The 27,130-nt window shown below is 40.4% G+C and overlaps 4 protein-coding genes across 4 annotated transcripts; 2 read left to right on the forward strand and 2 right to left on the reverse strand.

Annotated features, from left to right (window-relative positions):
* Nucleotides 1-2,268: 2,268 nt before the first annotated feature.
* On the reverse strand, nucleotides 2,269-6,542 carry LOC137281854 (mannan endo-1,4-beta-mannosidase-like). The gene is made up of 3 exons (XM_067813509.1): nucleotides 6,492-6,542; nucleotides 4,009-4,246; nucleotides 2,269-3,332 (listed from the first exon to the last, which is right to left on the reverse strand). The coding sequence occupies exons 1-3, from the start codon at nucleotides 6,500-6,502 to the stop codon at nucleotides 2,373-2,375; spliced, it is 1,209 nt and encodes a 402-aa protein (XP_067669610.1). The 5' UTR covers nucleotides 6,503-6,542; the 3' UTR covers nucleotides 2,269-2,372.
* Nucleotides 6,543-7,330: 788 nt separating this feature from the next.
* On the reverse strand, nucleotides 7,331-10,686 carry LOC137281862 (mannan endo-1,4-beta-mannosidase-like). Its single transcript, XM_067813521.1, has 4 exons — nucleotides 10,596-10,686; nucleotides 10,228-10,288; nucleotides 9,073-9,307; nucleotides 7,331-8,340 (listed from the first exon to the last, which is right to left on the reverse strand). The coding sequence occupies exons 2-4, from the start codon at nucleotides 10,230-10,232 to the stop codon at nucleotides 7,381-7,383; spliced, it is 1,200 nt and encodes a 399-aa protein (XP_067669622.1). The 5' UTR covers nucleotides 10,233-10,288; nucleotides 10,596-10,686; the 3' UTR covers nucleotides 7,331-7,380.
* A 2,842-nt stretch (nucleotides 10,687-13,528) lies between these two features.
* On the forward strand, nucleotides 13,529-14,980 carry LOC137281867 (uncharacterized). Its single transcript, XM_067813535.1, has one exon. It carries the CDS (start codon nucleotides 13,529-13,531, stop codon nucleotides 14,978-14,980), a length of 1,452 nt encoding a protein of 483 aa, XP_067669636.1.
* A 2,270-nt stretch (nucleotides 14,981-17,250) lies between these two features.
* On the forward strand, nucleotides 17,251-18,702 carry LOC137281871 (uncharacterized). Its single transcript, XM_067813549.1, has one exon. The coding sequence runs from the start codon at nucleotides 17,251-17,253 to the stop codon at nucleotides 18,700-18,702; it is 1,452 nt and encodes a 483-aa protein (XP_067669650.1).
* The last annotated feature ends 8,428 nt before the right edge of the window (nucleotides 18,703-27,130 follow it).

Genomic DNA, 27,130 nt, shown 5'->3' on the forward strand with positions numbered 1-27,130 from the left:
CTTTTGTTGGCCAGTCCCCTGCCCTTGTCGGGCAAGGCTTTAACGGCAAACGATCGACACCTACATTTCTTCAATACTTTAGTAAACTGACACACAGTGATATAACTGGAATGCTGTTCTTGAAACCGGCTCGGCTGGGGTCGGGTGACACTGCTACATTTGTTTCAGAGTATTACCCTCGAGATAAGTATACAGCTTGTAGAGAACACGTTCAGTAAACAGAGGGTGTGTCATCACAGACACGCAGCAAGTAGGTTGGTGCCTAGCGACACATTATTTAGAGTTACTTTCATAAGAACAAATTCCTGAAACCAACACATCACTCTTCATTATTGTATAGATTATTTTCCACACTTCCTTCCATTTTATGTCTTCCGGCGTGTAGAAAATGGTTCCTAGTCAACACTTTCTGGAGCAACACTTTAACATATGCTAGAACCGAAAAGTGTCTGAACACCCTATTATTTGAAAACTAGTGAGGTCATTTATACTCTAACATAAATGGAACTTACTGTGCTTAATGGACACATTAAACGACTTGTTAGAACATGCAGTGAAGCAACTGAATCAATATGGAGCTTGAGTGAATTGAAAAATGGCCAAAACAGCGAACTACAAGGGTGCTGAAACACACCAGCACCACGTTAGCTTCAAACACCCAAACGAAACAACAACAAAACTTGAGATGGACAATCTGAAGACAGCCCCTTCCACAGCAGTCACAATCCACAGTAGCATCAGCAATTGCACCAAATCTCACATTTTTTAGAAACAGCAATTAAAAGGTCACGGTTTTCTTCAAACTCTTTGATGGGGTGAAATCAATCTTTCCTACACATGTTTAGTTAATCTTTTTAAGAGAAGCTAAAAGTTTCCAATTTGCAGGCTGCTGTGTGACAGTGGTTGTTTCTCTTACAAGACCTTCAACATCAAACATCATACTTGCCACATGTGAGCATGATTCTCCCAAACCCGCCAGACAGTAACACTGAGCTGTCAAAACTGACGATAAGTTGAACGCAGTTTGGCACAAAGCATTCATTTAGATGTGGTGATGCCTTGTCTTTCATCAATGCGTTAGAGACGCTGACCCTGACTTACATACCACGTTTTTAGAACGTTTTCAGAATCTGTGCTAGATCGGTGCTGCTCTCTCATCTCCACTATAGTCGTCTCAATACATGGACAAAACACCGTACAACTCCGACCTTTTGCAAACTGAATTCTAATGTTTGGTCAGTTATGCTCCTCAAACTGTATGTGACAGTTTCAGTTCGATATTGTAGATGGAAGAAGACCCGGATGTAGCGATCATGTGCAGGGGTGTGACTCATTAGTCTTTCACCCGTCGAACGGTCTCGATACCGAGATATGGTGCAGATAGGTTTCTTCCTGCTTCAAGACGTCCTATGGCGATGCTGCCGTTCAACTCCCCATGCTCACGTTTTGACAAATGTCAGCAAACCCGTGACAAAATGTTTATTAACGCTGTCATTTCCACGGTAGAACATTATCAGAACTGACATGTATTCCCTGCTTTCAGCTTCTATACACAAACGGTCCGAAAACCATTCAAAGTCAAGTTAAACATACAACTGTCTTTAACTGCAGGATAAATGCCACTATAATTCATGGCTAGATTGTCTAAACTAACGCCTGAAGGGATTGTGTAAATCCAGCTAAAGTTCATGCAGGAATCAAATGCACTTTAAGCTCCCATGTCCCCGGGTATGGTGATCTACCTTCAGTTGATACAATCTATAGCCTGTTGTTCATATTGTATTGTTATTGATAGTAATATATTTTAGATTAACATACTAGTTTTAAATTTATTTCTTTGATAATGTAGTTGTTTTACTATCCTTTGCGTAGACAGCCTTTTTTATTCAGATATAAATTTGCAAATTTCTTAGTCACGATATGGCTGAAATACTGCCGATGTGATCTTAAATCTTAACTCACTCACTCACTCACCCCGTGCATATACTTAAAACTGGATTACCCACGCAATGATCGTAGTCGTATTTAATACATTTCTTATTCATTTCCAATCTCCTTTGAACACAATGCATGAAGGACGAAATGATCGTTTTGGGTTTGTTTTTCGTTCTGTAATTGTGTTCGCGCTTTCCTCCTACAGTGACCTGAATTATCACCGGAATAGACTTATGTTGCGTTAGAACAACCTCTCTCATCCTATCATCGCTGTTGCCCACAGAGATCTTTCACACGAACTGTAAGCTACCCTTAGAACACAACCACAACATCACTGACTGACTGACGTTTATTGTTATCAACAAAAGCCTATGCCCTTGTTATTATTAACATTAGAAATAGAAAAGGGTTTAGCATTCTCAGTTATACATGCAATGTCAGTTATATATACCACCGACCTGGTTTGCAAAAATAGTCAAAGGATTATTGAAGAAATTGTTCCTAAAGTCTGCCTCAGCAGGATGTCCTTTGTAAGGAATCCAGAGCTGACATTTGTGGTTTCCAGAACAGCGATTGGCCCATGCCAGAATGTACGCAATCCTTGCTGCTTTGGAATCTGTTTTCAGAATGTCCAAGATGTGGTCGTTCCAGAAGTTATGTACATTATCAATACCATTCTGCATGATGCCCGTTTCTGTCAGTGCTGGAATCTTATCCCTGGCCTCTGCCATGTCCACCAAATCATCCAAGGTTCGTTTCAAGTCAGAGACTGGAGGCTGGTTTGGATGCATGTAGTAGAAGTCAGTGCCCATGATATCAACGAAGTCATCTCCTGGATACACTTTAAGGTAGTCATCTTTAGTTTTGAACTTATCTGGGCTGATACAATACAGAATATTGTGGACACCTCTTGTATCTCGTAAATATGTTACAATGTATTTGTATAGGTCTTTCAGATCATCCGCCGTATTCTGAGTCTGTTTAGAGAGTCCCCACCAAAACCATCCTCCGTTTTGCTCATGAAGAGGTCGAAAGATAAATGGAATTAGTTTACCACTAGAATCAGTTAAGTTGAGAGCCCAATCAGCAATTTTGTCCAGGTTCTGCTTGTATTTCTGGTTATGGTCTCCTCCTGGGAGGACTCTCTTTACTGTGTGAAGAACATCCCCCGAATCTTGCTTCACCCATGGGGACCCACCTGTGACCGGGTTGTTGAGATGCTGGGAAACTGTGATAACTTGACCTCTTGCATAAGCAAGCTTGGTCAGGTAAGTTGTGGTCACGGTCTGGTCATCTTGAAATTGAGAAAAGTCAAAACTAGACACCGCTGGGTATTGTCCAGTTACACCTTTGGTGTCAGACAACTCATCAGGATAACCAGACAGTGCTTGTTGCTTCTGAAATAAAATACGTGGTCTCTAGTCTTTGGCAAAGGTAAATAGAAACAAACAGATCAACACTCGAGAACAGACAGTGTACATTACCTCATGGGAAATGCATTGAATTGAGACCCAAAGGCAGTGTACATAACATCAGCGATTATCACGACACATATGAAACAGTCTTGTTCCAGGGGTTGTTTGTGAACTAATTAATGATATTATTTTCACAAATGAGATATCTTATCAAAACTGCGCTGAAATATTTAAAAAAGGTAAGAACGGACTGTTAACCGTGGGCCATATGAAAAGAAATCAGCATTTTGTTGAATTCTCTCATTATGGATATGGGAAAATGCCACTTGGTAAAAGACAAAAGAATTAAATTGGCATAGATGTGCATCAAAGTGCATTGCCTCGATTTCAAAATGGGTACGTAGTTAATTACAATATACTGATGACGTAATGTCCTGGTGGATACAGTCAAACTGAAGGAACCCACACGAAAGCCTATAGATATCAGAGGTGGTTAGGCTCGCTGACTTGGTTGGTGCATGTCAGGGTATCGATACTCAAGCTCCTGATGCCTGGATTGTCTGGCCCAGAACCGATTATTTACAGACTACCGGTATATGGCTGGAATACCGCGGCGTAAAATTGATCTCACTCACTCATGGACATTTCGAACACTTACCGAAAAGGTGTATCCTTGCACATTGCCGTCGTGAGTCAGCGACTGAAACAGGTATGGAGGATGCCCCCCTTGAGCCCCAAGCATTGTGTCAAAGTGATGACCAAACATCACTTTAGAGGAGTTTCTAGCCAGGACTTTGATGTTCTTGTACAGGTTTTTAGTCTCCGCAGTAGCATGCTGATCAACTGGTTCACACTGCACCGTGGCGAGAAAGGCGAGAGCGATAACAGGTATGTTCCTGTTGAAGAATAACAGTATTTGGACATAGTTCTGGTGGTGCTATTCAATGTCCCGTTTACGATTATTTTACTTGTCTGTGTGTGGCTAACTGCACTTGTTCGGAAAGTGATTGATGCTATGAACATCAGCTACCACAGAGGTGAGGTGAAATGGGGCGTAACTTCGTGTTCCTGATTACTGCCCCCGATAAAGATGTCCGACGCAATTCCCTATTGTGACTTGGGGAACATACCATACGTTCCCGAATTATATCAGGCTAACAATTGACTAGACTCTATGGCAGTTGTGGGGAAACACGTCCTCTAATTTTCGCTACGATAATGATAAGATTCATGAACACGCGCACTGTCATCGTAACACTTGGTAACAATCGCTGGATTGTCACGCCGTATTCCATTTTCTTACAAACAATATAGCACATTTGCCGAAACAAATACATACTCATGATTAGTAACAAGTATGCTACTGGTATTTCTTACGGATGTGGAAAAGGTTTTGTCGCTTCTATTATATACCTAAAGCACTGAGATACCATGGCGTTTAGGAATCCTTGAGCTTCAAGCTCCTTCAAGACCCAACACCTTCAAGCACATTACACCTTTGTGGATTTAAGTAAAAGATATACCATTATAGTGAAAAGTTAAAAGTCACATGCAACGTAAAACACAACTTTGCAGATTCTGGTGCCTTTGGGTATCCACTTACCGAAACAAATCCAAATGCCAATTCAACCTATAAAGTTGTAAAAAAAAAACGCAATGAAAAAAAACGCCCGCGAAATTGGAGTTCAAACGTTTCACTAAATTTCCCCCAGCGCTAGGGGGAAAACTGGTTTCAACAGCTGTGTTGCGCTGCGTCCGTAACGCATGCGCAGTGAATAGGTTCGCGGAACTTGAAACAGTATGCATGCCCAGCGTCTGAGGTCGTGAGCAGTAGTCTAATCTTGGTTGTGTACGCAAACAAGTAAATAATCTACTCGTTACGAAAAAAAAACCAACTTGTTGATTGTGGTAAGCAGTCTCTGTCTCAGAGAAAGCTCGGTGTATGGTTTATTCACACCTATATGTCTGCCTGCCTGTCTGCTAAAGACAACATGCAGTACACAGCTTCAATCATTGACCACGTGCAATGTGAACTAAACTCGTGCACCCGAGTCCCGTCCCTGCCACATTATGTAATTAGGAACGTGTGATACACATGGCATGTTTTTATGTCTGTGGGTTGCAAACAAACTACATTCATTTTTTTCGGACGAGAGGATCTCACGGAAACTGGTGCAAACTCTTGTCAGTTTCAACTCCTGCTTTGTACTTGGACAAATGACAGATTCCAGCCACGCAGTAGTTTACCATCTCTACTGACATGAGTTTTTATTGGATCGTACGCAAATTCAGAGAACATGTTTTTTCAAAACCTAACATCTCTCTATACATTCTCCATGGATAACAACTTCTTTTAGTGTATGTGATTTTTTGTTTGACAATAGTATATGAATCCATACTGAAAAGACGCATCAAGTACACAAAAAGAGGTTGTTATTATTATAATTTTGTTTTTTAAAGCAGCAATGTATATCATATGTCATGAATAAGTGATAAATGTGTTTTAATTATGTTTGATTTTTTGGTTGCATGTGACCTTTAAATGTATCTCAATTTTGCCAGAAGTCATTTTGAAGCCAGAGACAAATGGCACATGACACACTCTTGCTAATATCACACTATTTCAACATACTTTGTGCTTCTAATCGCACCTAACACCTTCTAGCACACTACACCTTTGTGGACTTAAGTAAAAGATATACCATTATAGTGAAAAGATAATTAATCGTGTCTTGTATATGCATGCGAAGAGTTAGAGTTAATTAAAGTTCTACATTACTGACATGACGTTAGCTAAATATAGAAGGAAATCCCGATAAGATGCAGACCTCAGACAGCCGCTTCTTTGGAGTGCTTCTGACAAAGCTGGAAACATTATCGGGGCGAATCGGTTAATATATACTATATAATCTCTGAACTGAATGTTTACAACTGGACACCTTCGTCCTTCCATGTAATGAACGATCAATATTTGGCAGGTACTACAATGTGGCACTATTGGTAAAATAACCCGTTGACTTGTTTTACCAGCTTTGTGAAATTTCCACAAGTTTCCCAATTTGTATTGCCCTATTTATTTATATTCTATAATGCGTATTGGCACCTTTCTAAAACATTTATCTACTATAGCACATTTCCTACCGTACGTCCATCCTTCCAAGGCAACTCTCTTGTGCGCTTTAGTCCACGCGTGTGGTCTTTGCATACGAATATGTTTGGTTAAGATTAGATTTAAACTTTTAAAGAATTTGTAAAAAATTGCTCGGATAATATTTCACATCAACAAATGACGGTCATCTTAGGTTAGGACAAATGCTTCAGGGCTTGGCAGGTCCAAATATCATCTGCTCATTGTTCCAATCCTGGCTTCAGCCACAGTGAGGTATTTTGTCTATAAGAACCTAGCGACTTCTCCCACTCTTTCTAGTTAGGCAGCATAACTTTAGGTGCTAGCGATCCCTAGCTCCCTTGTATATTGTGTTGTTAATGGATATGTTAATACTTTGAGTTGTCTTCAGACTGCTCTTTAATCACACACATGTGCTAGTTATTTGTGATGTTGTTTCGTTCTGATATGACTGAAATATTCGCCATGTTACGTTTAGATTTAACTAACTCGCCCCAATCTTGTTAGTTTCAGAACTTGAGTTGTTTGACTTTGGCATATAACATTTACACCGATTTCTCGCTGGTAAGTCTTTTATCCTTGAGTAACACAACAGCTTCGAGTGTTTCAGACCTTATCACCCCTAGCCTTTCCAGCATTCAGTCCATATTAAACTGACACGCAGTGATATAGCTGGACTAATGCTTTTACTGACGTCAACTCACATTCATAGTATTTCTTGAAAAGTCGCCGCTCAGGTGCATATTTCTGCTTAAGAACAATGCAATAATCTATATTGTAATACTCATCATATGTTCATTCAATAACCGGAAGTTGTCATTATTTCCTGAATTCAAACAATGAGAAATAAAGATCAAGTATGAATTATTGCATAGATGCATAACTTTATTTTGATGACATCTCTCAGTTGTACATGCCACCAATTCTATCTGCAAAATAAGTCATTGGATCATTGAAGAAGTTGTTTCTGAAGTCCGCCTCTGCTGGGTGGCCTTTGTAAGGCATCCAGAGCTCGCATTTGTGGTTACCGAAACAATGGTTAGTCCAGGTAAGAATATAAGCAATTCTTGCTGCTTTAGAGTCGGTCTTCAGAATGTCTAGTACATGGTCGTTCCAGAAGTTATGTAGACGATCGATACCATTGTTGAAGATTCCCGTCTCTGTCAATGCGGGGATTTTATCCCTGGCTTCAGCAATCTCCACCAGTTCGTCTAAGGTTCTCTTCAGGTCTGTTACAGGAGGTTGGTTTTCGTTGACGAAGTAGTAATCAGTGCCGAGTACATCAACAAAGTCATCTCCTGGATACACTTTCAGGTAGTCATTTTTTGTCTTGAATTTATCTGGGCTGACGCAGTAAAGAATGTTATGGACGCCTCTTCCATCTCTCAGGTAGGTCACGATGTATCTGTACAGATTAATTAAATCATTTGCAGTATTCTGGGTCTCTTTCGAAAGTCCCCACCAAAACCATCCTCCATTTAGCTCATGAAGGATGCGGAAAACGAAAGGGATTGGTTTGCCGCTTGAGTCAGTGAAGTTGAGTGCCCAGTCGGCTATCTTGTCCAGATTCTCTTTATAGATGTGGTTCTTGTCCCCACCTGGAAGGATCCGTCTGACAGTGTGAAGAACGTCTCCATTATCCTTGCTGACCCAAGGGGAACCCCCTGTCACGGGGTTGTTGAGATGCTGTGATATCGTGACTATTTGCCCCCGAGCATACGCAAGCTTTGCCAAATAGGTAAGGGTGATGATGTGGTCGTCAGTGAACTGAGCAAAGTCAAAGCCAGATACTGCAGGATATTGTCCAGTAACACCTTTTGTATCGGAGAGTTCATCCGGATCCCCATTTTTGACTTGTTGCGCCTAAAATGAAATGATTAATCTTTCAAAAGTGGCCAAGGGTTAACGTCATTTCAGTGAATAGGTTTGTCGTCCTCAGAGGGCGTGTAAGTTCATGTTTCTCCAAGTAATTTTATATCTATAATGTTTTAATTGCAATATCTCTGTTATTTTATTTTTTGACTACATTGGTCGACAATTGATGACGACTGAAAGTATGATGTAAATCCAGCTAGGAGCCTCGGAGGAAGCAACTTTACTGTAAGTTACCATGGGGGTCAACTTTCAAATGTTGGCAATCTATGGCCTGTTTTACATGGTATTGTCCTCTGTAGTTCAAATTTCTAAATTTAATTACTGGTTTCAAATTTCAATCTATGACAATCTAGTTGTTTCACTGTCCTTTGTTGACAGGAATTTAATATTCACTATCAATTTTTAGAAGACTGAAAATATTAACTCTCCCTCTCTCAGTCTTCCCCTCCTTCCCACAATCTCTCTCTCTCAATCTCTCTCTCTCAATCTCTCTCTCTCTCTCTCTCTCTTACACACACCTCAAAGAGTAAGAAGCTTCTGTTCATCAAGAATATGGTTTACATTTGACATTTGATTGGATTCAGTCAAAACTTGTATAATATCCAAGTCAGGATCGACTTTCATGACTACGTGAATGACAACAAAATACACATGCATGACTATTTTGTGAGAATGTATCACTCAACAGAGTCAAATGTGAAGTCATAATGTTTAACTTGCCCAGAATATGTAGGCCTGTATGTTTCCGTCATGGGTGAGCGTCTGCACCAAATACGGCGGATGACCTCCTTGGGCTCCAAGCCACGTATCTTCTTGATGGCCGAACATCACTTCAGAGGAGTTTCGAGCAAGGTCTTTCATGTTGTTGAATAGGTTCCTCGTCTCTTGGGTAGCTTTCTGATCTACTGGGCCACAGATGGCAGACCCCAGGAGAAGAATTACTGCGGGTAAGTGTCTGGGAAGCAAAGATACTCAAACACCGTTGTGCCGAAGTCTGTGTGACCTATGTAAATACTTGGAGCTATCCGGGGTTTGACAACACCATAAAATGGTGGCTTAAATGGTGCTCAGGTTATGCTTTACACCGAAAGATCGTAAGGTCTTCTCATAAAACATCTACACAGCAGTGTTACTTACTTAATTGTTTCAATCAGCCATCAAGTTTGGCATTTAATGAAACCTAAACCTGAGAAAGATTATTGTATATTCCGGTTCATTAAGGTTAATCACGATGGTGTAGTGTAGTGGTAAAACAGTCCGGTCTTAATTCCGGCGTTTCAGGTTTAATTCTAAACACTCGTGGAATGTACAGATACCGTAAAATAGATTTTTGTAGTGGTCTGAAATATTGCTGAAAGGGAAGTAAAACCATACGTATTTACACACTCAGTTATCTAAGACACATCATACTTTGATTCGAATTATTAGCATTTGGACGATCACGACTATCATTTGAAGAGTATATGAATCACGAATAAATGAGTTTATTTAGTTTAGTACACAAATAGCTGACAGTGTCAAATCTTCAATATTTTTTGCGGCAATAAGCATTTTTCAGTTTGTTCAAGGCATAGCTGGTGAATTTAACCTACGCCGAAGCGATGTTAAGGCAGATATTGTTATCCTTCCTTAAGGTTCAAGGTAAACCATCTGCCAAGAGAAGACACGATGGGGAGTTGAAAATAGTTTATTGTTCATGGTCCTTGTGACCTTGTGGCTAATCTGCCGGGCAGATGCCTCAGCCAATCCATGTGTTCTATATATTCTATGTAACTGCAATATACTACTGAAGTATGATTTCAGTGTCTACTGGTTAAACTTAAAAAACTGCTACATCTTCAAATTACAAATATGCAGATTTCAAATTAGTCTCACCTCATTATGTCTTCAACAACACTGGCTGCCGTCAGACTAGCTGAGATAACGACAGTCAAGCCTATCAAATACAAATGCAAAGTCACACATGTAAGGTACCTGGGTGGCCTAGCTGTCTGCAGTGCAGAAATGTCAAGGTCAGATTATGTGACCTTGACAGACATTGTTCACGCGTGCTTAGCGTCAGAGACGCAATTTCAGTTCTGATAGCCATTTAGCTTGACAACTTCAATGCAGGACAATTAATTTGGATAGAGACCGCACTAATGTTCTGCAATGCCGTTTCTGATACACTGTGTCCATAAAAGAGAAAGTGATGCCGTATATTCATATATATAACACGCCCTTCAAATGTATTTTAAGCAAACCTTCGCATATCAAATCAAAACCTGAATATCCTTGAAGATCCTTGAGTTAGACTTGGTTTTCAGCAAGCCATGCAACGATATAATAATTTCGCCCTGAACTATTATAGTTAAGGCACGAGGACGCTTGCAAACATTATCGTGTCTCTGTAAAAGTTTGAGTCGAACTATGAGACATTTTACATAAACGTAATGTCTCCACCAGCTGTGTGATGCAGCTGTAAACCAAGATACGGGATGCGGCGAACCAGTTTACTGTGGGAGGCTTTAGGAGGCGATGGCAACTGACATCCATCGTGACGTCGGTTACATTGTGACGCAATGCAAAAAGGTTCGATTACGAAGGGGCAGACTGAAATGGCGCAATGACGTCAACACATTGTGACGTAATGCAAAAAGAGCACATTATCATTATCGTATTGTCGGCGCCTTTGATCTTTCACCGAAGCATCTTAGAATGTTGAATACGGGGTTGTCTCGTCGAAAGTCCTTTATTTACAGACCGCCAAGATATAGCTGAAATCTGTCTGAGTGCAGCGTTAAATAACAAACAATCACGTCATAACCTCAGTAGCCCACTTCTGGTATTCCCGTCGTGATAATGTTGGGATATTGCTGGAAATATCAGAAGACATGCCCAGTCACTCGATCTCGCTAAACCATAGCTGAACACCACCATGCCATGACGCACAGGCAAAGAGCATAGATATAATAGAAACATTTAGGGACACTATCATTGCCCTCCTAAAAGGGCACGCCGAATACTTGGTTTCGATTCCCCACAAGGGTACGCTGTGTGAACCGTTTCTGGTTGAACTAGGCTACCCCTACCGCCCCCATCATATAGATAACTGTCATTAGCTGTGATATAAATATGTACTTATTGATTATATTAACTTCACCCCTATGGGACGCTTCAACCACTTGACTACCACATCGGCCTAAAACCAAACTCAACACTCAGGGTTCAGGGAGATTACGTACAAACTGCCATGATCTATCTGTGATATTTCGGACTGCTGCACAGACCTAACATACCTCGTGTCACCATTGCAGGTATTTTAACGATAAACCTAGTCTTGTTTGACCTTGCCTGGACTAACGGTAAAGAAAGACCAGGTTCCCTCCTACTGTCGTGCTAGCTAGAGGATATGCTATTGAAACGAGTGACAGTGAGTGAGGGCAGTTTTACGACATCTTTTGCAGTATTCCAGCAATATCACTACAGGAGACACCAGAAATGGGCTTCACACATTGTACCCACGTGGGGATTCGAAGCCCGGTCTTCTGACGAGAAGACGTTTTAAAATTTCAAAAAAGTGTAAAGGACTTCCAATTCTTTATCAGTGTAGTGTAGGCATTAGATCAGCGGTCTGAATAAGATATACATCTCACAATATGTTGGGGACCACTCTATGGCACGATAGATTAGTTAATCTGACGAAAAAGGCTTAAACTTTGCTCTCACCCGTGAAGATAAGAAGTGACCTTCCACAACCTATACTTGTACCTATTCACGTAACATTGGCTGGCATCAAGGAGCAAAGTCTCCCTTTTGCCGAACATAAACAAACATTTATGTAGCTGACATGTGGTAAAAGTCCACCTATGGTTGCTGGTATCGGTCGTGACGTCATAAGGGGCGTGTCCTCCAGTCGCCCCAAACCACGTGGAGCTGCTTTGGCCAGACATGAAGGTGTCTGGGTTGACTGCCATTTATATAAGACGTTTGTACAGAGCAACAGTCTCTGGAGTGGTGTTCGATTCACTCCGAACTGTTGGAAGCAGCAGATATACAACGAAGCAGAATTAAAGCGCAAGAATACCTTTCCGTGTCATGCAAAATACTCGATGATCACGGAAACAATACAATAATTACTTACAAATACTCGAGAAATAATTCTTCTTTTATTTATTTGTGTGAAGCTGGCATTTACACGGGTCTGTTCTTACTAACATTTGTGGACAAACGACAAACCAGAAGATAAACGATTAAGCGAAATGCGAAACAGTAATTTCACACTTTGATCAGTATTATTAACGTTGTGCACATGTCATGAATGCTCTTTGTGACGTAATATCGATGGCGTCACCATTGATGATGACATCACATCATGTAATGTTTGAAAGCGTGTTCAGTCTGTCTACCACCCAGTGTTTGTATGCAGAAAACGGTGTCCATTGCTACTTTTGCTGAAGGGTAGATAATTTCAGGAATTATTATCTTTGATTTGATTGGTAATTTCCTGATTTGAAAATATATTGTTTACATTTTTTTATATATCAGTACGTTTCTTGTTGGCCTGCAGTTGAACACTGTAAATAATCCAGTCTGGTGACACAGTGGTTGATATCAAGAGCACCATCCAACGCAGATTGGATACGGTGTCATGTATCTCAGTCAGATTCCTGGTGTGGTCGCGGTATGAGTGATTAATGGAGTCTGGACCAGATATCCCGGTGATTCAACAGCATGAATAGCATGAACATCCGTCTGCACATAGGTGATATGATGATATGTTTCAACAGTCATTGAGCATGGCCGTCCAATCCCGTTAGTCGCCTCTGAGCATGGGTTACTGAAGGCAAAAATGACAAGGGTCTTCGTGGGCGATACACATAATACAACAGCTTAATTTTGCGTCAGACTTCAGTACATGGGAGTGACGATGTTGAACTATACTGCACACTTTGATAAAAAATGGTAGCCTTGTAATCTACATCTGGTAAATAATGCCAAGTGAGTGTTCTCGCATATGAGAAGGTTATCACAGGTGACCTGCAACACTGAATACATAGTCATGAGACAGGTGATGTGTATTTTACCTCACGTCAGTCAATTAGTAGGGGGAAACGACCGAACCACACCACTGGTACACGTTCACAGCATCCATAACGGACAAGAACAACTCTAAGGAGTCTGAACATTTGTCAAGATGACCAAGTTCAAGTGCCTCTTCTGGTTTCTGACATGGACCTCCCTCATCTGTTTCTGTACAAGCCAGGACAGTATTGGGTCTATCATACAAAGACTGGACCAGTTTCAGGAGGAAATGCTTGCTAACAAGGTTGATATGATCCGCTTGGACAAAAAGGTTGTAAATGGTATTGATGTAGCCAAAACATCCTTGAGAGCTGAGTTGATGGAAAACATACAGCAAGAAGTGAGAAAGGCCATGGCGAATTTTCTACAAGGAGATTCTCTTCAAGACATGATTAAAAGACAGATTGTCTCTGAAGCGCAGCATCTGAAACAGAGCTACCAACAGATGGAGAAGCAGTTGCGTCATGTCTCAAAATCCTTCAGAGACTTTCAGAACAAGACCACCATGTTTCAGGAATCTCTCCTGAAGGAGGAAGGTGTGTTGAATCAAGAGAACTCCAGTAATGTTTGTGTCAGAGAGAAGCATAGTCTGGAAATAGAACTAGAGAAGGCAGATGCTACTATTGCCAATCTCCAAGCTGATATCAAACGAATCACAGCATTGAAAGAGACATGTCAGTCACAAATGTCAAAAATGACAACAAATGTCATTGCGTCTTCTTCTACGCCCGCTACTCCAAATGTTACATCAACCTCCAGGACATCTGTGTCAACAACGACACCCAGGCCACAGGAGGAAAAAGGTAGGATTTTGTTATCTCTACTCGGGTCATATACCCAACATCAGTTCCGTCAACTCAATCTTCACAGTAACTCTCTTACTGTCTATCCTTATCACACCATGACGGATGTGACATCCCTTGCCTACATAGCAAAGACAAACAAACTTTTGATAGGATTAGGCAACCCTGGTAAGATAGTCTCATCTACCCTGGATACAAGTCACGTGACGGTATTAAAACAACCTGTACGGGCAATTGGCATGGCAGTGGATGAAGATCGGGATGCCGTATTCATAGCCACCTACAGTCCACGTTACTCAATCAGCCGCATGTCTACACAGGGAGAAAATTTCACTGCTATCTCTTACATCATCTACGGTAGTAATCCAATGCAACTAACTCTTGATACAACGAGAAGGAGGATATATTGGTGTGATAGTCACAAACTGTACACTGTGACATATGATGGTCAAGGCATGACAACATTAGCTTCAGGAAGCCAAGTGCATGGTGTAACTCTTGATCAAACAGCAGGTGTATTGTACTACAGTGTACAGAGGAAACTGATGAAGATGACTGTGTCCAATAATATGGCTACAGAGTTGACCACACTGAATGCCGTTCCATATAACCTGGCACTGTATAGAGGCACCGTCTTCTACAGTGGCTATTATCCTACTAGTGTTGGTGCCGTTGAGGTGACAAATAACACTGTGGCATATACTCTCCAGTCAGTCGGTGTGAAAGGATATGATATTTACTGTATGTGTTTGATTCCTTAAATGTATTGGTTGCATCATGTTTTCTCTATCTATTCCAATCTCATCAAATCTGGGAAATTGTTTTTGAGATTACATATATAACATGTGACCTATATTGCAGTATTACGGAGTTCTGTTGCTGTTATTGTCCATCAAGTTAATGTATATTTACACTTTTATTGCTACTCTCTGTGCTTCCATCTTACACAAACCAATGCTTCGTTAACCGTTATCTTTGTTAATGTCTGTGTATTTTGAAGCAGGCTAGGGAAAAAACATATTTTGTTTCTAATAGTCTCTGTTTTTGAATGGAGATAGAAGTCGGTGTTTTTTAATATAGCGTTATTCTGCTGTATATCCACCTAGGTCACACTAAAAGCGTTGTACATGCAGATCCTTCAGCAATTTGTTGTTTGTAATGATTTTGGTCAGCAACATTCAACTGAGATTGAAACACTGCGAGGAGTAATTTCATTTACATCTCGCTGTACCCGTGGCGGTCCGAACAATATCCAACTATGTTGCATTCATACCATTAACTACCTTTAAAGTGTACATTGTAATACATTATCTATAGCGTCATAAGGCTAAACTTGATGATGGATGAGAATAGTGACTTGGCAAATGCAACTTAATAAAGTTTTCCTTTACATTACTGTATAACTACACACAGACGTGAATGTCTGTTAAATAGAGAAAACAGTGAACGTATCATCCGTCAACAAAGAAATGCAAAGTGTAGTCAACAGTTCACCTACAAACTGAACTCGGGTCAAAATATGCAACTGCTTCAAACATCACTCCCGATGCTGTTCCTTTTGTCACAATTCATCAACAAAGTGACTCAACAAATATACAGATAGAGGCAAATGTAGAGATACAAAAAACATACAGATGAAATATATGCACAGATATAACATGCAGATCTAACATACACATGCAGTAAATATACAGATACAGCAGGCATGTTGATACAACATGCAGATACAACAAACATACAGATATACTATTTTCAGATACAAGAAACATACAAATGATACAAACATGCTGATGCAACAAAAATACAGATACAACAAACATAGAGACACAACACGCATGCAGATATAACATACAGATACAACAAGCATACAGATACAATAAACATACTGATACGACACTATAGAGAGGTACAACAAACAGATATAACATACAGATACAACATTTATAGAAATACAACAAACATACAAATACAGCAAACATACAAATGCGACAAATATGCGGATGCAATATATATACAGATAAAACAAACATACTGATACAATATGATATATATACAGACACAACGAAATATGCTGATACAATATATATACAGATACAACAAACATACTGATACAATATACTATATATACAGATACAACAAAATAGGCTGATACTATATATAATATATACAGATACAACAAACATACTCATACCAGTTATATACATATGTAGGAAACATACAGATAAGAGAAACATACAGATACAACAAACATACCGATACAATAAACATACAGAAACCACAAACATGCCGACAGGACAGTACCACAGATAAACCAACATACAGATATAACAAACATAACTTTCTGTCATTTTTTATCAGAGATACTTTTGCGATGTTTATCAGCTAATGGTAATTTGATCTGATAAATATAACTGTGTATTATCCATATGTAGCCTGCCCTAATAGAGTAAGAAGCTGTAGTGACTGACTGACTGAGCGAGATTGAGTAAGGGAGTGTACTTAACTCAGTCACTCTGCAATAGTCCATTTATATGGCGCTTGACTTAAAACAATCGAATTTGGACCAGACAATCCAGTGATCAACATCATGAGCATCGACCTACGCAATTGGGATACTATGCCATGTTTCAACAGAGTCAGCCAGCCTGAACATCCGATCCCGTTAATCGCCTCTCATGAAATGCATGGATTACCGAAGATCAAATCTGACTCGAGTCTTCATGGATGATACAGAAAAAACAGCTTAATGTACGCGAGATTACTATAGGATATACAGCAACATACTTAAATCACTAATGGTAAAGCTGTATGCTACATCAGGTAAATAATGACAAGTGAGTGTTGTCGCATATGCGAAGGTTATCACAGGTGACCTGCAACACTGAATACATAGTCATGAGACAGGTGACGTGCATTTATACCTCACGTGAGGGAGCTAGTAGAGGAAAACACCGAACCACACCATTAGGCACACGTTCACAGCACCCATAACGGACAAGGATATCTCTAAGAATTCCGAACATTTGTAAAGATGACCAAGTTCAAGTGCCTCCTCTGGTTTCTGACATGGACCTCCCTCATCTGTTTCTGTACAAGCCAGGACAGTATTGGGTCTATCATACAAAGACTGGACCAGTTTCAGGAGGAAATGCTTGCTAACAAGGTTGATATGATCCGCTTGGACAAAAAGGTTGTAAATGGTATTGATGTAGCCAAAACATCCTTGAGAGCTGAGTTGATGGAAAACATACAGCAAGAAGTGAGAAAGGCCATGGCGAATTTTCTACAAGGAGATTCTCTTCAAGACATGATTAAAAGACAGATTGTCTATGAAGTGCAGCATCTGAAACAGAACTACCATCAGATGGAGAGGCAGTTGCGTCATGTCTCAAAATCCTTCAGAGACTTCCAGAACAAGACCACCATGTTTCAGGAATCTCTCCTGAAGGAGGCTAATGTGTTGAATCAAGAGAACTCAAGCGATGTTTGTGTCAGAGAGAAGCATAGTCTGGAAATAGAACTAGAGAAGGCAGATGCTACTATTGCCAATCTCCAAGCTGACATCAAACGAATCACGGCATTGAAAGATGCATGTCAGTCACAAATGTCAAAAATGACAACAAATGTCATTGCGTCTTCTTCTACGCCCGCTCCTCTAAATGTTACATCAACCTCCAGGACATCTGTGTCAACAACGACACCCAGGCCACAGGAGAAAAAAGCTAGGATTTTGTTATCACCACTCGGGTCATATACCCAACATCAGTTCCGTCAACTCAATCTTCACAGTAACTCTCTTACTGTCTATCCTTATCACACCATGACGGATGTGACATCCCTTGCCTACATAGCAAAGACAAACAAACTTTTGATAGGATTAGGCAACCCTGGTAAGATAGTCTCATCTACCCTGGATACAAGTCACGTGACGGTATTAAAACAACCTGTGCGGGCACATGGTATGGCAGTGGATGAAGATCGGGATGCCGTATTCATAGCCACCTACAGTCCACGTTACTCAATCAGCCGCATGTCTACACAGGGAGAAAATTTCACTGCTATCATTTACATCATCTACGGTAGTAATCCAAAACAACTAACTCTTGACACAACGAGAAGGAGGATATATTGGTGTGATAGCGACAAACTATACACTGTGACATATGATGGTCAAGGCATGACAACATTAGCTTCAGGAAGCCAAGTGCATGGTGTAACTCTTGATCAAACAGCAGGTGTATTGTACTACAGTGTACAGAGGAAACTGATGAAGATGACTGTGTCCAATAATATGGCTGCAGAGTTGACCACACTGAATGCCGTTCCATATAACCTGGCACTGTATAGAGGCACCGTCTTCTACAGTGGCTATTATCCTACTAGTGTTGGTGCCGTTGAGGTGACAAATAACACTGTGGCATATACTCTCCAGTCAGTCGGTGTGAAAGGATATGATATTTACTGTATGTGTTTGATTCCCTAAATGTCGCATCATGTTTTCTCTATCTATTCCAATCTCATCAAATCTGGGAAGTTGTTTTTGAGATTACATATATAACATGTGACCTATATTGCAGTATTACGGAGTTCTGTTGCTGTTATTGTCCATCAGTTAATGTATATTTACACTTCTATTGCTACTCTCTGTGCTTCCATCTTACACAAACCAATGCTTCGTTAACCGTTATCTCTGTTAACCTTTGTGTTTATTATGAAGAAGGGTAGGAAAATGAAATATTTCGGGTTTTATTAATTTTTTTGTTTGTTTGCTTGTTTCTAGTAGCCCCTATTTTTCAATGGAGATAGAATTCGGTGTTTCCAATATATCGTTATTCACCTGGATATCCACCTAGGTCACATTAAAAGCGTTGTACATGCAGATCCTTCAGCAGTTTGTTGTTTCTAATGCTTTTTTCAGCAACATTCAACTGAGATTGAAACAATGCGAGGAGTAGCTGTGTCTGTAACGTTTTCAGCAACCCATGCTTGTTTGTAAGGCGACAGGCAGGATCCGGTGGAAAGGTTCACATACTTGTTTGACACAGGCCCTGTTGCGAAGATCAATGCTCATGATGTTGATCACTGGATTGTCCGGTCCAGATTTGATTATATACAGAAAATGGTTATGTGGTTTGTGTCTGTGAGCAAGTCGGAAATATTCGGATATACCGATATATATTTCGACAGAAGAAAGGTTAGGTAAGCACAGTCAGATATTACATTCTGAGATTCGAGAAGTGGCATAGAACGTTGCTTCCTAAGTACACGGAGAAAGCATGAACACCTAAAAAACAATTGCTGTATATGCTAGCAATGCCGCCGCTTGACCTAACGCACTATACTTGATCGTCAACGACCTGGAGCCCTTCGTTCACTTTTCCTTGTTTGCCAGTAGACCTAGATTATGGCTGATATCTTCGACATCATATTATTGTTGTTTTATGTTCAAACTCATGAAGAGGACTTTCATTAGTTTCCAAAGCACAGTATCACTTTGCTCTGCTTTGTTCTCATTAATTAGCTTTGTCATGTAGACTGTAGTAGACCATCTATGGCGTCAAAACTCTAAACATGATGAAGGATGAAAATGAACACGGTACATGAAAAATTAACATGAAACGTTCCCTTTAAATTATTGTGCGACTACACATGAAAGTGAATGATTGTTAAATACTGAAAACAGTAAACGTATCACCCATCAGAGACACATGTACAGCCTCGTCAACAGTCCACCAGAAAACTGAACTCAGGTCAAAATGTGTAATTGCTTCAGACAGAATTCGGGATCTTGTAACTTTTTGGAACAGTTTTCCAAAGTAAGTGGTGTCCCTGAGCAGGAAACTTTGAACAAGAGTCATGCGACGTACTGCGAGTGAGTGAGTTTAGTTTGCTTTTGTTCTAATATTATGCAGCTTTTAGAAATATTCCAGCAATATCATGGCGTGAGACACCAGAAATAGGCTGCATACACTGTCCCCATGAAGGGATCCGGACCCCGATGAGATGTAATTGTAATAGTCCGCTTATACAACGCTACGTACATCACTATCCCCAGTCATAGGATACTATTGTACATTCCGATATATATTCAACCACCTGGACATCATACAGCCATGCTGCCTGTTAGACGCAATGAACTAAACACTAACATTGCGAGCACATCCTCACGGGTACCCATTTTACAGCTGGGTAAACTGGGACAATGCGGATCTAAGTATCTTGTCCCTAAACACTACCCAAATGTGCCCACCTAGGGACCCGAGCCTAGTTGCCTCCACCGGGGTTCGAACCCAGGCCATCTGTGCGATAGGCAGACGCCTCACAACTGCACTATAAAATCATATTTTTTTCGTTTTATTGTGAAACAATTGGACAGAATATGTTCTAATTTCATTTGTTTCATTTATTGGTTGTAAGCCAACTGAACATATGTGATTACAACCTTAATTGTGTATGTTCATAGTTTAAATAAAATCTAGAGTTGATAAAAATACTGCATTGCTTTTCTGTGCATATCTTTCTTTGCAGACCAAAGATCAGCTAGAGTAATTCTGAGACACAATGATACCGATGATTTGCAGTCTGACACACAAAAAAATAGGCATAAAAGAATCAAACCAACGTGGAGCTCAAAAACACCCAACAGACCAACGCTAAAAGAATACATAATTTTTGTCACATAATAAAAATGTTGTTAAAGAAACTGTCATCATTCTTTGTGCATAACTTTACCAGGTTGTTTCAAGTGCGCAGTGGCAACTTAAGGGGCAGTGCATAATCGAGGTGTAAGGTAAAATCTATGTGACCAAATGTTATTTCCTTTGGGTCTACATTTACAAACTTTAAATGCGTCCTTCATTAAGATTAAAGTGGAATTATCACCATCATCTCAGAAGAGAGATGTGTGGAGTCTAGAGAATTCGAGTAGCATTAACTGGAAGTAGAATGTCAGAAGGCCGATGCTACCATTGTCAATCTCAGAGCCGACATCAAGCGAATCACGGCATTGAAGGAGACAGTCATGTCAGTCACAAATACCACAGCTGATATCAGAGTGTGACTTCTAACCCAGCTCCTCTAAATGTTACATCAACCTCCAGGACATCGGTGTCTACAGCGGCACCCCAACCAGAGGAGTGAGTGAGTGAGTTAATATTTAACGTCACATCGGCAATATTGCAGCCATATCGTGACGAGAACATACATGACAAAAAAGAATATATATGCATATTATGAACACCCTGTCTACGAAGGACAGTAAAACCACTAGACTATCACAGTTAGTATTAAAACTAGCTTTGAAACTTAAAAAATTATAGTATGACTATTTGGACAGTACAATATAAAAACAGGCCATGGATCGCCAACAACAGAGGGTAGATCACCATACCAGGGACCATGGGGACTTACAGTACCTCTGCTACCTGCATGGTCCCTGGCTGGATTTACACCATCCCCTCAGCTGTTGGCGACTGTATGCTAGATTAGCCACATTAAAATGACACATATTCTACGATTAAAAAAGTGGAAGATTAAAACTGACTTAAATCGTTTTGGGACTTACGTACCCTCTCAGGAGGACAATAATTTTACGGTACTTCAACCCCCTTCGAGGATACAGCCACTAACAATCTTAGCTGCTAATTCAACTTCCAATCATAAAATACTTATTTATTTACATGTCAGTCAATAAATTCAATTCTTTTAAAAATGCAATAATTAAATGAGAACTTACTAAAAAAGTCCTTCATAGTTCTTGACTTAAAATAATTGTCCCTTGTGATGGAATATTCAACACAGTCAAGCAAGACATGCTTGACCGTGATTCCCAAACAGAGGAGGGGAATGTAGGATTTTGATAGCTTCAGTGTGGACAAATGTCTCCCATCAGATCCGTCAGCTCATCATTCACTCCCTGAGTATCTATCCCCATTACACCATGAAGAGTGTCACGTGTATTGCATATGCAGCCAAGACAAAGACACTTTTCACACGATTTTACACCCTTACTTAGATAGTTTCATCTACCCTGGATACAAGTCATTAAGAGAACCATGTAAAGAGATATGACATGCCAGTGGATGAAGATTGGGGCATCGTATTCATGTCCACTACTGAATCACGATTCGCAGTCAACCACATGTCTACACAGGGGAAAAAACTTCACTGCCATCGTAGACGTATCAAAGTACGATGACTTTGCAAGGCATCTAATACTTGACACAAGGAGAAAGAGGGTATATGGGTGTAACGACGTGGAACTGTTCACTGTAACGTACGACGGTCATGATCTGACAACATTAACCACAGGAAGCCAAATGAAGGCTGTAACTCTGGATCAGACAGCGGGTGTGCTGTATTATAACATAACGAACACACACTGTGTCCAGTAAGGTGATTACACAGGAGACCACACTGAACGCCGTTCCCTGGAACATGACACTGTATAGAAGCACTATCTACCACAGTAGCTTATGATTCTCCTATTGTAGTTGCCGTTTATGTGATTTATAACACTGGGGCATATACTCTCCTGTCATTCAGTATGAAGTAAGTGAATATTCACGGTGTTAGATTCCCTAAATCAACCGCATCGTGTTTTCTATCAATATTCCGATCTCATCAAATTGAGAAACTGATTTTAACATTACATATTTCATGTAGCATTCACACTAAAAAACAATTTGCCTCGCATTCCAATAAATAAATCTTGACAAAACGTCCAGCTCTTGTCCCTGTGAATTATAAGAAGGGAGATTACATCGTGGCGACTTTAGTGAGACAAAACCTGTGGAAAAGACAGCAAGATGCACGCCAGCTTGATTCACACACGTTGGCTGAAGTGCACGATCCGATGCCAGTGATGAATTCAAAATTAATATTGAGGAGTTCGGTAAGATAAATACGCTGGTCACTGGTCCCTCGAGGCCGATGTGATGGTGGGCTCAAAGAACATAAACAAATGTGGTATACATCAACCCTCAATGTCGAGACGTCGTCAACAATGTCTTAACTTTCTAAGAAAGGTACATATCGTTTAATGTTTCCGATGAAGTTAACTCGAGCTGCTGTTTGTGTCATTTGACCTCCCAGGTCATGCATATGTAGAATAGCTCTTCCTAAAATCTGAGATGATGGGGTAATCCCACTTTGGGTTCAAGCAGGAAGCAAATGTACAGTAAGTCACAGTATGATTCTCTACCTTCAGTTGTTGGCATTCTGTGTTTTCAGAATGTATTGTCCTTGATAGTTAAAATATTTTATATTTAATTATCAGTTTTCAGTTTATATCTGCAATAATCTAGTTGTGTTAGTGTCCTTCGTTGACAGGTTTTTAAAATTCACCTTTCACTACTTTAGATCTGTTATTTGATTCCCTTGCAATGCTGTTCATTAAGAGAGAGTCAAGGTTTCAAAATTATAAATTACGCAAATGAGAGTTTACTCAAAAAGCATAATGAGAGAGGAGTCAAGGGACATATCATCAATAACGAAAATGACCGCCTTGGCATCCATACACGTCAAGACACGCCTAATCATTACGTCGTCAGTCGTAAGTCCAAGAAACTCCCTTCAAGTTCCTGTACACGCTGCTTCAGCTGGGGCTCATGTCTTGGAAATGCGCTGGCCTAAACAATTCTTTGACGTAAACCTTGTGCACGTATCCTCGAAAATTCTCTTGTTGTCAAAACGACTCCTCTAGGCTGGTAATGTATAAAGGGCGCCAAAACAGGCCTCAACACTTCATCCTTGTATCGCTGGGCATTCAGATATCCTAGGATAATAACCAGTATTGTTATCCGGCAACAAACGCATGCTACCACGCTCCATGACAACCCCTCCATTCCACGGATGAACTTTTTTAACGCAGATGGGTGCGTTGCTCTGCTCTTCGAAACACTCGAACTCTGACATCGTTTCTAAACCGATTGTACCGACTTTCGTGTGTAAAGACCACTCTCTCCTAGTCACATCTCTGCCACGTTTACGTACAGTTCGTACCCACTGTAGTCCTCGCGCAGATGGTTCAAGTGATTGTCCCCCGGCGTTTGCAGCGCTTGTTTCCGTGGTGAACCCGAGTTAGACATCTAGTCACCATTTGTGAAAGACGAACAGTAGTATTTAAAGGAGGAGGCAAGGGACATTATCATCAATAACGAGAATGACCGTCCTGGGCATCCATACACAAGACACATCTATTCATTACGTCGTCAGTCCATAAGTCTAACAAAGTCCCTTCAAGTTCCTGTTGGATCGCTGGGGGTGGTGCACGCTGCTTCAGCTTATGAAGATGATTCCATCGATGTTCAGTGGGGTTCATGCCTGGGACATGCGCTGGCCTAGGCAATACTTTGACGTTAACGTTGGGCACGTATCCTCGTTGTCATGCTACAAAATCACTCCTCTAGGCTACTAATGACTGAGTTAGACATCTAGTCACCATTTGTGAAAGACGAACAGTAGTATTTCAATATTGCCATCACACAAATATAAAGGTTCTGATGGGCATTTATAGAAAGTTTTAAGTTGCTAGGTTAAACAAGAAGAAAGCAATCAGAGATTATGGACAGAAATCTTTTTATTTGAACTTTTAATTTCGGTCTTGGCTGAATTATTCATCGACTTTTCTGGTTTGGGAATGTATTTTTAAGTTCTACATTTTGCCTAGAGTCTTATGCCCAGGAGGCGGTGGCTCATGGGCAAATCTGGTGGATTAATTATCTATAATTCTTCTACTGGAGTATATCATCCGGGTATCCTTGGTGCTGCAAGGTGGAGGCCCGCTTGCTTTAGCATTGTCCTTGTGATACTCCGTGGTGGGTGGGGAGCTCGGATGATGAAGCATATGACACTAACCATGGCGTTTGAAACTCCAACAAAAAACACAAAACGTCCACTTGATATTGACCCTGTTGATACTGACCATAGACCGTCTGCATCGATTGAGTATTGGCCGCGTTTCGTTGTGATTGAGACTCCTGACAAGACACCGCTAAAGTTGAACCCCTTTGCTGTATCCAAGGGTATTCAAGGTATTGCAGGGGATGTGAAGAACATAAGACGCGTATGTTCGGGTGCCCTGCCAGTTAAGTGCGGGAAAAAGCAGCAAGCAACCAACTTGATGAACATTAAATCTTTTGTGGGCATTCCGGTCACGGTCTCTGCACATAAGACCTTGAACACAAGTAAAGGCATCATCGCGAGAGATCATGATCGATTGTTTGCTGATATGTCGGACCTTGATATGGTGTCAGAAATCAAGGTGTGCTCTATATCAAGCGCTTTTCAACACGGAAAAACAAAGAAACCATCAAAACAAACACGTATCTGTTTACTGTTTCATGTCCAAATGCACCCAAATGATTGAAGGCATGCTACTGTAACATTCAAGTTGACACCTACATTCCCAACCCGCTCTGGTGTTTTAAATGCCAGAAATATGGACACGGTGTAAATACTTGCACATTGTCTGTTGTGCTCACTGTGGTGAGAAGACAAACACAGCATAAGACTGTGACAGTGATTTTTAAAAATGCATCACCTGCTCAGGCGACCATTCTTCATTTTCTAAACAGTGTCCTATTTGGAAAGAGCAAATGGAGATCAACAAAATAAAATTTACTCAAAATATCTCTTTTTCTGAGGTAATAACTGGTAAAGAGATCTGATCTTCAAGAAATTTATGCTACAGTAGCAAAACATCATTGGAGTCTAGCTCTAAAATAACAAAATCATCAACAGGCTGCCAAACTACCTTGACTTGGGTAAATTGCGATACTCCACAGCTTTTGTACCCTGCTATATCATCTCAGACTGAGGAATCACCTCCTAGTACATCAGTCTTCTTCTGATCAGTCACGCTCAAAGTCTCAATCGACAGCTGATATTCAACAAATTGTTAAAAGTAAACCTAAGCCTAAGCCTGATGCTTCAAAACAACAAAGTGGCAGAGCTCCTAAAGGGTCACAAAATAAAATTCAATTGTTCAATAAATATGGGTCTCTTGAAGACATGGACGTTTCTGAGAACGTCCATTCTAGGGCACATAGCTTGTCGCCATAGATCCCCAATAAATCCCCCAAAAGATAGTTTATCCCAATAACATTGTACAGTGGAACTACAGAGGATTGAGGACTAATTTACATGACTTACAGCTATTAGTCCAAGATTTTACATCTTCGGCGTTATGTCTCCAAGAGACATATTTAAAACAAACAGATACATTTGACCTTCGTCATTTTAATGCCTATCATTGTTTTTCACCTCTGGGTGATTGGGCCACTGGAGGTTCATCCATTCCAGTCAGACAAAACGTTATTCAAAGCAGTGTTTCACTTATTACTAATATGCAGGCTGTTGCAGTGAGAGTTATTTTACATGTAGCGTTTCTGCTATGCTCGCTCTATATTTCGCCGTCTTCGACGTTTGCCAAAACTGATCTTCAAGCTCTTTATGACCAACTCCTGAAGCCTTGTATTATAATGGGAGATTTAAAGGGGCACAACCCACTCTGGCGTAGTGTAACTACAAACGCTAAAGGTAAATTGTTGGAGGACTTCTGTTCTGACTATGATTTATGTATTTATAATGATGGTTCCAGCACATGTTTACACCCTGGTACAGGGACCTATTCTGCACTCGACTTGTCACTCACAAATTCAGAACTAATGAATTTGAATGGTCAGTCCACGATGACCTGTGTGGAAGTGACCATTTTCCTACTATATTAAAATCTGTAATTCCATCTGATGTTCCTCCATCATCAAGGCGTAATTTTAAAAAAAGGCTAACTGGGCTTTATATGAAGCACTGTGTGTTGAAAAACTTAAACCCGAACGTTTTATTGACGTTCCTGATGCTATTAAATGTTTTTCTGATGAACTGAATTCCATAGCTGTGAGTGTATACCG

Source organism: Haliotis asinina, chromosome 1 (assembly GCF_037392515.1).
Source record: "Haliotis asinina isolate JCU_RB_2024 chromosome 1, JCU_Hal_asi_v2, whole genome shotgun sequence".
NCBI lineage: Eukaryota > Metazoa > Mollusca > Gastropoda > Lepetellida > Haliotidae > Haliotis > Haliotis asinina.